The sequence below is a fragment of the Balaenoptera borealis genome (assembly GCF_965194805.1).
Source record: "Balaenoptera borealis genome assembly, chromosome: 2".
NCBI classification, from domain to species: Eukaryota; Metazoa; Chordata; class Mammalia; order Artiodactyla; family Balaenopteridae; genus Balaenoptera; species Balaenoptera borealis.
This window is the reverse complement of record NC_138867.1, coordinates 13,195,220-13,207,992: the sequence shown is the minus strand read 5'-3', so window position 1 is coordinate 13,207,992 and position 12,773 is coordinate 13,195,220. Positions and strand designations below refer to the sequence as shown.

The 12,773-nt window shown below is 43.6% G+C and overlaps 1 protein-coding gene across 2 annotated transcripts in view; it reads left to right on the top strand.

Moving 5' to 3' along the window:
- ANKH (ANKH inorganic pyrophosphate transport regulator) overlaps positions 1–12,773 on the top strand; it is a 139,778-nt gene that overhangs the window by 78,324 nt on the left and 48,681 nt on the right. For both annotated transcript variants that reach the window (XM_082380359.1, XM_082380358.1), the window contains exons 3-4: positions 6,710–6,828; positions 10,110–10,193. In XM_082380359.1, the coding sequence (XP_082236485.1) occupies positions 6,710–6,828; positions 10,110–10,193 (203 nt within the window). The remainder of the gene's footprint in view (positions 1–6,709; positions 6,829–10,109; positions 10,194–12,773) is intronic.

Below are 12,773 nucleotides of genomic sequence, written 5' to 3'. Positions count from 1 at the left end.
CTTTCTCCTTTTTTTCACTAATGCTGTAAGCTTTCCTATGCTCAGATCTTGCCAATTTTTCCCCATAACCTTGACCACAAGCTCCAGGTGGGATGTTGCTCTCTTGCTCTCCACCTTTTCCAACATTATTTTCCTACCATCCATAAACATCCCCCCATTCAGTTCCTGCTTTACAGTGTGTCACCTACACTAGGCACTAAAACCCATTTTCACGTCTTAGTAATGCTAGAAACAGCCACTGACACTTCTACTTTAACAGTCAGCTCTCGGCTGTCTATGCTTGGGACAAGGGAACAGTGACATAGAGAAACAAAAAAGCAAATATTCCAAATAATTTGACTTGAGAAGCCGTTGTCTGCTCTCAGGCAGTCTTCCTAATTGTATTTGCTTGGCCTGATACTGAAATGAGTATGTATTCCCCACGTGAACAGCCCCTCAGTAGGGCTCAGAGTAAGTACAAGAAGCCGCATGTTACACGTTCATCAGCTTAGCCCACAGAGTGAGAGAGGAACCAGAGTAATCCAGGCTTAAAACCAAATTTCTCTATATTATTTTGTTTAGGCGAAACTAGTCTAATTGCCTTAGACTTTGCTTTTTAGGTGCTATTTCCCTATCTCCTTAGTAGATTTATTTCTGTTATCTAGACCTTCTAGCTTTTCCATAGCATTTATATAAGGGCATCCAAGAGCATAGAGGAGGAAGAAGTTCTTTCTCTTAGGGGTTGGTTCTGAAAGGCTCGTGGGGTGAGTCATCTCTTAACTGGCTCTGAAAGTGTTGATTGTATTCCAGCACAACTCTTTCTCATTTTTCCCTGATCTTTGATACAAGATGGAGTGGAGAATTTGACCCAGTGCTCTAAATGAATATTTTGCTGTAGCCACGTTAAGATTACAAATGGTGACTCTTCTTGTCTATTACGTTTCTGTTAATTCTGTCTAACCTCAGGCTCGTGGTTTTAACAAAATCACCGTGTTCTATGCTTTTTCAGTTTAATGGCCAACTCCTTGGTTTCTTTTTGCTTTGTTTCCTAATTTACCTGTTTATTCATTTTATTCTTTACAATGTTAGTTACTTTTCCCAGCAAGATGCCTTCTGTATATTTAATGAATATTTCTCTTTTTTTAGATATACTCAAACACTGATAAAATTCATCCATTTCCCCTTATGATGTTATTAACATGCATGTTTAACTCTAAGCAGACACACCACTAGTATTAGTAGAGCTGACCTTCCTGCTTTGAATGTGGGGGGCTCTGACTAAACAAGAGTGAAAGAATTGCCCTTTGTTTAACTCACCTTTAAAATAGTCCAATCCCCATGTGTCCTATCAGTGGTCCAACAAATTACTTATTGAACAAATAGTACGTGCATGTCATTCAGGTCCTACTAATCAAAAGTTGGATACAGAGGTGAGATAAATATCAAAGATGTTCCTCCTTGGGGAGGAAAAGAAGTGGGAGGCACACAGCCACCACGCATTCATGAATCAGGGGAGAAAAAAGCAAGAAAATGAGTTCAGTGTTGAATGTCACAGGTAACAGGGTAGATGCCCAGTGCTAGGGTGCAGGTAACCAGGTAAAGGAGGTGTGCAGCCTGGGACTATAGAAGAGCCCGTTAGGCAACAGGGACAGGAAAAGGGGGAGAGAGGAAGAGAGAAAGCGAAGGAGAGCAGGGAAGGGCAAAGTAGAAAGAGGACCAGCAGGGAGGGCATTAGGCATTGAGCTCTGCGGCTGTAGCTGGGTCCCTTGGAGAGCCTTTGACACCAGTGAGAATTTTTTTGTGACATCTCAGGGTCAGCTATATTGAATAAAGCAGATTGATTCTAGTGTTCATGTATGTTTAATACAGCTTTAACAACAAGGAAGATCTATATATTCTGCTTATTTACTGCTTTATAACCTTATGGCCTCTAAAGAAATTTTTTTAATATTTAGAAAAGTTCAATGTATTTTGTCAGTCTGCATAATCTCCTTGGTTATGAACTAGTGCTGGGGCAAGGTACTCTTAAGATATTTTTTTTAAAGATTGTGTATTCCATGGCACCTCCAGCCACTGGAGAAATCCTGATTCCCAGCATGATCTCTATCTTAGATTTTTTTTTCCCAATCTGGATGAACTTTGACATTTCAAACTTTCAGTATCTACCAATAATCTACCAACTGCTGGAGGATCTTCTCACTTAGAAGGGACTTCAAACCTAAGCGTCACCAGCTTTGAAAAACCAGTTTCAGATGTAGCTCCTTTCCTTCGCTAACCTGGTGTCGTATCTGGGCATCCGCTGACTGTTCACAGTGAGACGTTAGAGGTAGACTCAGGTCAGAGAGGACCAAGAACTCCTTTTGTAGGGTCATCTGTTATTGTGTTTGCCCCAACAAAGGAGAGAACTTTCACTAGGTCCTTTTTATTACATTTGCTGTAAATAATGTTTTTTCTTGTGTTTCATATTCATTGTCTCTGATTTTTTTCTCTTTTTGGACCCAACTGGTAAGCCACGCATTCTCTCATCCTTGAGAGATTTTGCACATGGTTATGGGTTTCCCCAGACATTTGCACATGGCTGGAGTGGGTCCCACTCATCACACAGGCACTTCCCCAGGAATGTATGGTGGAGATGGTGAGGAAGAGATGGCTCCAGAAAATGTACCACCCCAAACCTTATGCAGTTAACCAAATGAGTAGACACTTGGAATTGTGTTGGACTGACAGACTTGAAATCTAGAGATCCACTGGTTGAAAAGTTGATATCTATTCTATGTGTACCTGGAACCTGGCTCAAGATACCCAAGTTGCAGGAGCCTTGGTAAACAGAACATAGTGGGTCAATCAGTAGCACTTGTGAGACTTTTAAACATGGGAACTAAGGAATTAGAATTAGAATAAGGGTTCCCAAATCTGCCCCTTGGAAATGCACGTATTATTCTTTTACTAAAAATCAGAAGAGGGCTTTTTGTTCAGTTCCCAATGGAAAATTATAGGTAATGAGGCTTATTTTGACTAATACTAAATTTCATGGCATTTTGCAACAAGTGCTGGTGACTCTGGATGAACAAGTTTGAGAACCTGTGATTCTGGAAAGTTCCATCGCTCCATTACCCCAGCGTCTCACGGGAAAATAATTCTGAGGTCAGAGGAGCTAGGGATTTGGATGGTCCTTCCTGTTTCTTGTTTGGGCAGCTCAGAGGTGTCTACCTGTAAATAGGTTAAGTCTGTGTCCTCCTGCTGCAGCCAGGCCATGAACTCCATTTACATCTATTCAAAAACCTTGCTTAATTTTTCTTTCTAATGTTCTTCTTTTCATAAGGAATATAAGCTATTTCAGAAGAGTCTTGGTGAGGCAGCTTATAGAAGTTGAAGGTTACTAAATGTCATTAAGGCAGCTATCCTGGTAATTATAGACTCTATGCAAAGTACTTTAAACAAATTACCCCCAGCCTACACCTCCAGCCAGAAACAGCTCTGGGACATGGGAGGGGAGGGTGAGGGGGTACTGGGTGAAAAACAGCCGCTGGGATTTTACATTCCCAGCTCACAGGGTGGAAACAACCTTTGTAGTTATAACCAGACTCTTCTTCTACTACATATGGGAGGAGTAAAAGGAAGGAAGAAAGACGGGAAGAAAGCTTCTTCCCTTGGCCTCCAAAGTTTTTCTCTAGTAGCTAAAGGAGGACAAGAAGTAAAAAGAAGCCAAAGCATCCTTGTGCCCACTGGTCTCAAAGTACCCCCGGCACCTGGGGACCCCGGAGCTGCAGTCTGAACAAAGCGAGGGGGTGAGATGGGGGGAACATCCTGGCAGAGTCAGAGGCTTGGTTGGGCTCAGCACCCAGCAGTCCTTCAGACCCTGTTAAACTTTAGATGTCAGCTCTACATTGCTCTGCATAAAGGCACTGTTTTTGATGTTTTAGTTAAAATAGTCTAATAAGGTGGTACGCTTAGGTATAGTCACAGAAGTAGAGAAGCTCATTTATACTGATCCCTATACACTCAGGCCACATGAGCAAACTGCACGCCCTGCTCTCAGCTGTTCAGATTCACACGTCCCTTCTTTTCCTGCCATTACCCCAGAGTCTCACGGGAAAATAATTCTCTCCTTCCTAGAAGCCACCTGTATGAGTTTGCTAGGTCTGTCCTAACAAAGCACCACAGACAGCGGAAGTGTGTGGTCTCACGGTCTGGAGGCTGGAAGGTCGAGGTGGTGGCAGTGAGGATGGTTCCTTCTGAGGCCGTGACGGAGAATCTGTCCCAGGCCCCTCTCCCGCTTCCAGTGGTTTGCAACGTGTGCTGTCCCTTGGCTTGTGGAAGCATCTCCCCGATCTCTGCCTTCATGTTTTCATGGGCTTCTCCTTGTACGTGTCTATCTCTGTATCCAAATTCCCCCTTTTTAGAAGGACACCAAGAGCCCACTCTTCTCCAGTGTGACCCCATCTCAGCTGATTATACCTGCCATGACCTGGTTGTCAAATAAGGTCACCTTCTGAGGTCCTGGGGACTAGGACTCAACAAGTGAATTGTGAGAGGACACAGGTCAACCCATACCTTGCCCTCCGGATCTCAGCCTTTTTCTAATCTCAAGGTCCCAGCTTTAGCCGTCCAGTCAGCTGGCGTTTGTATTGGCGCTAACCTGTACCAGGGAATTTCAGTTCCTGAGCCTTTCAGAGCCAGCCCCGGGCTCGTGCACTTGGCATTGCTCTGCTCGCCCAGCGTGGCTGCCTTTACTATTGCCCGCGGTCTCTGCTGGGAGGGGCAATGGGGTGGGCTGGGTCAGGACCATCTCTGCGCAGGTCTCAGCGCAGTGAACTTGACTGAATGAGAAGGAGTGTACAAATCAACAGCAGCCACAGTTTCCAAATCTTGGCACCCAAAGTGAGCTGTGTGTGTGATCCAGCAACAGCTTTATCCCGGCTTTGTGTTTCACCAGCTAATCTCAGGTCTGAATGCACTTCTCGCCTCGCTGCCAAGTCGGGCTGGAGGGCTTCCTCCTGCTTTCCAGGGTCAGGTCACCCACGTGCCTTCTGATCTAAGCAGGACATCACAGCTGCCTTCCTTGTCCCTGGCCATAACTAATCCCATTTCCCCAGTCTTTTCTCTTTCTGCCAAGCGCCACCGTCCCTCCTGGGTTTCTCTCCTTGCTGCCTCAGTGGTTCTGCTGGTCCCGCCACGCTGCACACCTGACACCTGGGCTCACCTGGCAGCTCGCCTCTTGGTTTCCACCTCTGCCCTTCCTGGGAGGACTGGGACCTCCTCTCCTGCATTTGCCTGTCCCACCAGCATTGTATGCTGGATGTCTTAGCCATTCCAGCCCCCTCCCTACCCCTTGAAATCACTTACTTGTACCTCTACCCTCGCTGGGATTTCTATTTATATACACTTAAATATCTTTGATATCATCCTGAAGAGCACACTTAATCCAACATACCCATAATTCCAGACTAATCCCGACAGGGGATAGAGGATTATTTCCTTTTGCCAGTTTATATGGTAATAAGTCGTCCCCCAAACTTTGAAATGGGGGCAGGGATTCTTATTATTTCACAAAGTGAGAGAGACACTAAATTTTATCTCCTTTCTGATTTCAAAGCAGCTTCTGCAGTTGTCAAGTACATGAATATTCATATTTATAAAAGAATGAACACAGCGGGAACACTACTATTAGAGCACTATGAAAACACAGAGATCATTGTTTTCCTATATAGTCTAAACATCGTATCAATGAGGTAGCCAATAGCTTAATATTGTATTTAACCTTTACTAACAATGTCTGCCAGAACACCTAGCAGACATTAGGAGACCTTTCTCTTTCTTCCTTTCTCTCCCTTTGGCACCAACACATTCATTCAGCCTGTGTTGGTTAAGGCCCATTATGTTCCAGTCACACACTGGTCACAGGTCCTCGTGTTGGAGGGACTTGGAAAGCACAGAGATAGCATTTTTCCCCTGGGGAGACTATACCCACAGTTACCACCCTCCTCCCCAAAAAATGATCCAAAAGGAATGACAAACAGTGAAAAGCTAGCTTTAAACTTTTTATTGAAAGGTATGTTATCCCATTTTTATGTTAAAACACCCACGCATAACCCACCACACACACCTGTAAAAGAACTGGGCAATTAGAACCTAGAGTGTCAACTGTGACCCCTTCTGGGTAGAGGGATGAATGAGATTGTAGATGATTTTCTTCTTTTTGCTCATCTGAATTTTCTAATTTTTGTACCAAAACCCAAATATTATATTTAAAATTGTTTTTAAACTTTTGAGGGCTTCCCTGGTGGCACAGTGATTAGGAATCCGCCTGCCAATGCAGGGGACACGGGTTCGAGTCCTGGTCCGGGAAGATCCCACGTGCCGTGGAGCAACTAAGCCTGTGTGCCACAACTACTGAGCCTGCGCTCTAGAGCCCATGAGCCACAACTGCTGAGCCCACGAGCCACAACTACTGAGCCTGCATGCCACAACTACTGAAGCCTGCACGCCTAGAGCCCGTGTTCCGCAGCAAGAGAAGCCACCGCAATGAGAGGCCCGCGCACCACAACGAAGAGTAGCCCCCCGCTCGCCGCATCTAGAGAAAAACCCGCGTGCAGCAACAAAGACCCAACGCAGCCAAAAATAAATAAAATAAGATAAATAAGTTTATTTTAAAAAAAACTTTTGAGATAAAAAGCTTATAAGGATAATGTTTTCTAAATATTGCCATGTTTTGTTTTACCTTTTGCAGCATATAGTGACTTAGGCTACTACATCATCAATAAATTGCACCATGTGGATGAGTCAGTGGGGAACAAAACGAGAAGGGCCTTCCTGTATCTTGCTGCCTTCCCTTTTATGGATGCAATGGTGAGTAGAGAAGATCGTTGGCACTTTTTTAAAAAATTAAGGTAAAAAGTACATAACCTAAACTTTACCATTTTAACCATTTTTATGTATACAGTTCAATGGCATGTAGTATATTCACATTGCTGTGACTCTTCAGAACTCTTTTCATCTTGGGATACTGACTCTATTCCCATTAAACACTGACTCCCCATCCTCCCCTCCCCCAGCCCCTGGCAACCCAGAAATGGAAATGGCTCCACTTATTCCCCCCAAAAAATGACCAGCACATCTGAGGCTGTCTTCACTGCCCACCACATTTTTTTCCGATTGTGATAATATACATATAACATAAAACTTCCCATCTTAACCATTTTTAAGTGCCCACTTCAGTGGCATGAGGTGCATTCACATCGTGGCGCTCCCATCACCGCCATCCACCCTCGGCCCTCTCCATCTTCCCAGCTGAGTCTCTTCCCCATTGAACACTAACTCCCACCCCCTTCCCCAGCCCCTGGTACCCACCACTCTACTTCTGTCTCTATGAACTTGACTGTTCTCGGTACCTCATGAGTGGAATCATACAATATTTGTCTTTTTGTGACTGGCTTATTTCACTTAGCAAAATGTCTTCAAGGTTCATGCATGTTGTATGCAGCATGTGTCAGAATGTCCCTCTTTTTTAAGGCTGAATAATATTCCTTGTATGTGTAAGCCACATTTTGTTTACCCTTTCATCCATCAGTGGACACCTGGGTTACTTCCACCGTTTGGCTACTATGAATGATGCCACTATGAACATGGGTATGCAAATATCCCTTTGAGTCCTTGCTTTAGTTCTTTTGGGTATATACCCAGAAGTGGAATTGCTGGATCATATAGTAACTCTATTTTTAATTTTTTGAGGACCCGTCATACTGAGTTCAGCAGCAGCTACACCATTTTACATCCCCACCAGCAGTGCAGAAGGGCTCCAACTGACCACTGACTTTTAACCAGTCCATCTTTTCAGTTTATTTTATGAGAATTATCTATATTTGCCACAAGTTCTGGCAGGAGGCAAGAGAGCTTGTTTGAAAATTTGATTCAAATATAAATTCCTTTCTGATATATTCAGGATCAAGAGATCAGAATAGCTTTCAGATAAACTTACCACTTGTGTGGTATAAGCACCCAAAGCTTTTTAGAATAAGACTCGCTTGAATATACTGATAGGATTTTATTACTTTAATAGCCAGCTTTGCTAGATTAGCTAAGGGTGGCTGACTTCCATAGATTAAATTCTTTGTCCTGATACTGAAGAGTTCTCAGAGAATGCTTTTTTCCTATTCATCTGTGTTACAGATATAAAAGAGACTTAGCCATATATATATATATATTTATATTTATATTTATGTATTTCCAACAATGTCTAATGTTAGAAAATAAACCTTTTCTTTGGGCTCCATTTTACTCTTGGAAGGAGACTTTAACATATGATAATCTATATAGGTTTTTCTACCACTCCTTACCTCCAGTTCTATATACATTAGACGTGTGAGATGAATGGAGGTATTGAGGTATGGCATTAGCCCCAAATCCTCCGAGGAATGAGGCAATGTAAAAACGTATGTGGTCCATCCTCTCAAGTGTCATCAGAAGTCTTAACGTGCCTGTAGCTGGGTTACAGGGGCAGCCTTCTTGAATCTGACAGCTTCCTACCGGTGGGCAAGGGAGCCTTAGATATTAGACCCTTAGTTTCCACCAAAGGTCCCGATTTTCAGTTGTCATGACATCACTTTAGGTGGAGAATTTGGCCACTGGAACACTTGTCCCTGGATTTTCTTTTATTTTCTTTTTCTTATCACCAGGTGTGTTTACTCTGGTAGTTGATGCATACCCCCTACTCCCATACCCCCTACCCCCAAAAGAAAAAAGCCAAGGGTTTGGAGTGTGTAGAACCAGATTCCCCACGGGGCCCAGGCTGGACTGAGGTAGCACCACAGTGCTTTCAAAGCAGTGAGAGAACTGAATGGAGTGACCTTTTTCACAACCTAAGAGAGTAAAAGCCCAGCTTCTTCAGCAGAGTCCATGATTCTGCTCTAATGCCTGCCCTCCTATCTGTACTGGGACTGTGTAAACACATAGAAGAATTATAATTATACAGTGAACTCAGGGAACTCAGGACTAAAAGTGACTCACAGACTCTTTAGTGCCCTGTGTTCCACTCGCTTCTGTGTTTATTTGCCACGGAAGTTTCCAAAGCTCAGTCTAACACCAGAACATCTGTGATGGACACCCTTTTCTTCCATGTTTCATCTCTCAACTCCCCCAAAAGGCCCAGTAGTAAGAGATTGCTAAGAAAAACCAATATAATACATATCATCACCCCAAACACACACACACACACACACACACACACACACACACACACCTTGCAGCATGGCCCTGATGTATTTGTTGGAGAGATAATATTTGCAAATCACAAAGCTTATCGTCCAGACAGCTTTTGGTCAACAAAGATAGCCTACAAGCCACAATTTGCAAATGTTATCTACACTTTGCATTTCTTTTCACATTTAGCACCTTTGGCCCTTTGAGCTGAGGAGGAAGTAGATGTAGCAGCAGCTATATAAAGTCTTGACACAGACCTAGGAAATAAATCATACTTGTCTAATTATGTTTAGCTCACGTGAAATGTTATTTCTTTGTCGGTTCAGGTCAGCCTTTACTGGTTAGAAGGATGATGCTTAAGCAGATCCTACTTTGAACTTCAAACCTTCTCCAAACCTGCCATCCCCTGGAACTTTCATTGTCTGTAACCCTTGGAGGACCTTCCTCTTAATTTCCCTCAAAGGCACGAAGCGTCAGATCGGATCCTGCCCAGACTTAAAGAGAAGGAAATAGTAGCCCTGATCAGTCAGTGAGTGCCTGCAGTGATGGTAGTAACTCGGATCCAGTTTAGAGCCCTCATTAGAACCTGCTTCACAGATGGAGAATGCGGTGCTTTGTGACTCCCACTGGTCCCCCATTCCTGGTATTCAGCCAGGTTTCCTGCCAGGCGCACAAACCAGTACACTAGTCTGCATAGAATTGGTACCAAATAAACACTGTGCAGTCACTCGTTCCACTTAAAAATCTCATGTGGTCCTAGCCACCAGGCTAAGTTACAGCCATTTTACCAATCAAAGATTTATGAAACCTGTGCTACTAAGGTTGGGGGGCGTGTTTCTGTTCTATTTCAGGAATGCCCAGGGACTCATAACAACCAGAAATAACCTAATCCCGAAGGTGTATCTCATACCCTATTCTCTCCTTCCTGGCAGGCATGGACCCATGCTGGCATTCTCTTAAAACACAAATACAGTTTCCTGGTCGGATGTGCCTCAATCTCAGACGTCATAGCTCAGGTAAATGTGGTCCGTGTGTCCATCAAAGCTGCTCAGAGCCCCTTTCAGGTGATGGACAGAACCGGCTGATGCCTCATTTACAACCACCCACTCCGCGAGCATCCCTACATTACTCAAATCAAACGCGAACTTCCATAAATGCTTGTTAAGTGAATGAGAAAATGGAACCCCTCCATGATGCAAACGTGTAGGATCTTGCAGGAATGGGTGTTGTAGGAATTTAAGTTTACTATCAGAGGTTTTGCCCTTTATTGTTAAGGCACTTGCACGTGAAATGACTCTAAAGTCAAAGCTAGTGGGTGGTCACAGGGTCGCTGTGTGCACGTGGGCCTCTGTGTGGCCAAGTCACTTGGTGCTAGTTTCTAGAGAGCGATCCTAGGAATTATTGTTAAATGTTGTCACCTGGGGCTGCCACTCACTTATCATTCACCCACATTTGGAAAGAATCAGGAAGTCGGCTTCGTCTGAGAACATTATACTTCTGTCCAGTTCCCTGAGGTCTGGCACCAGCCCTGGTTTCCATTCTCCTTCCTGTCTTCTTCCTCCAAAGATACCATGAAAAAATTTAGCAGGAAATTAGATTTAATTCCCATAGTCTGTAAGTTAGACTTTGTTCCTACAGTCAGGGGTTTGGAGAACAATTTCTTCATGGAGAAGGAGGTGGACTGATTTCTAAGCTCCCTTCCCAATTCTCAGTTCCATTCTATGAACATGTCCACGCATTTCTTCCTGGTTTTCCCCTTTTGTACACGCTAGTCTTTCAGCCACCTTTTTGAAATAATCTACTGTTCAACTGTTAGTACCTCCCTAAAGACCAAGAATTAAATTTCCAAATTAATTGCATTTACTCCATGGATCACTATTAAAAGTAATTTAAATTACTTCCTGCTAACATTCTTTTGTGTGTGTGTGTGTGTGTGTGTGTGTGTGTGTGTGTGAGTGTGTGCGTGTGCATGCACACATGTTGAACACTAGCTAACGTCATTCTTTGATACATCTTTGTTAATTTTCTTGGTGAGTTATTAGAGATTTTTTTGCCTGGTCTTACTTTTAATTCATCCTCTGAGGGATGAACTAAACTGCCTTGTTCACTCTCATCACTTAATTTGAAATTAAGGAAACACCTCTTATTTTCAGCATTAGCATCAGCAACTCAGTGAGCATTTGTAGATGTGTTATCTCAAAAGCAAAAAAAAAAAGAAACACCCACTTATCTTTGCCTAAGATAAATATAGCAGCATCCAAGGGTAGAGGAAAAAATCATATCCCTGAAAATTTCTTTGCCAGTGCTGCCACAGCCATTTTCCTTCTTAATTTTAAACCTGGTCCTGGCCCCTGCCTGTTGGGAGGGCTCAAAAGTTCAGAATAAACATAACTGGTTAGTAGGGGCGATGGAAGCTGGATTCAGGTGCCATCTGGCCTTGGGATTTTCCTGGTGAAGTTTTTATTTTAAACCTTATAGTTGGAGTTCCTACCACAATTTGGTTGGGGGAATAAATTCAATGTTTGTTCTTAAGTCTTTTGCTCCCCCTCCCACCCCCAGCTTCAGTCCTCTCATTACTTGAAGGCATTTGTTAATTACCAGACTTGGTAATGAATAAATAGATCCTAGGCAAAGTCCTTTGAAATACCACCTTGGCATAGATACATAGGGAGTAATCACCAATGATAAAATGAAAAGAGTTTATAATGCCTTGAATTTCAGTGGCAACTCCCAGTTTGAAAAAATTTTACTAAGCTAATTAATTTCACATCATAATACAAAAAAACCCTCTTGCTTTGGTTCCAACATGCCATGCTTTTCTGTGTCACCCTTATTGTAATAGTCATATGTTTTTGATTTATTTCGTGATCATCTAGACTTTCTTAGCTTGCTCAGTATCAAATGAGAATTCTCATGGGGTGTTGGGCCTCAGTGGGACCTCTGGTCCTTTCCCCTTTGTTCTGTCATCAGCCCTGGCCTTCTGAAGTCAGCTGAGATCCCAGGGATGGCATCCCAGGATCCCAGCTGAGTAATCTGGCTGCACTACCGTAGGTCCCTTTGTCTCCTGCCTTTCCATCTCAGCCTTCGGGCAAGATCCCCGTCCTGAACCACCCAATGGTCTGCACCTTGCACCACCTGCACCCAGGTAAAAAGAGCTCCAGCAAAAAGTTACACAGCGGGACAAACTGATCAAAGTATAGATTCATACTCTCATCACTCACCTCAGCGGACTCTAGTAACCATATCAGAGGGTCTCCACCTACCTCACTCTCCCTGGCAGGTGACCTCACTGCCCACCTCACTGAGAAATTTAAACCCACATGCCTACTTTCAGACCCTTGCCTCATCTCCGTTCCCCCTCCCGTTACAGGAGAGGAGGTGTCCCTCCTCTGTCCAAGGCCACTTCTTCCTCCTGTGCCTTGAAGCCTATCCTGTCCTGCCTTCTCAGGAACCTTACTCGATCGGTTATCAGTGACTCCTTCTCTCTCCCCTGGATCATTTCTCTTTGACATGGAAACATGCTCAGACATCTGCCATCTTAACACAATAACAACAGCAACAACAAGCTTTTTCTCATGTATGTCTTTAGCTACAAT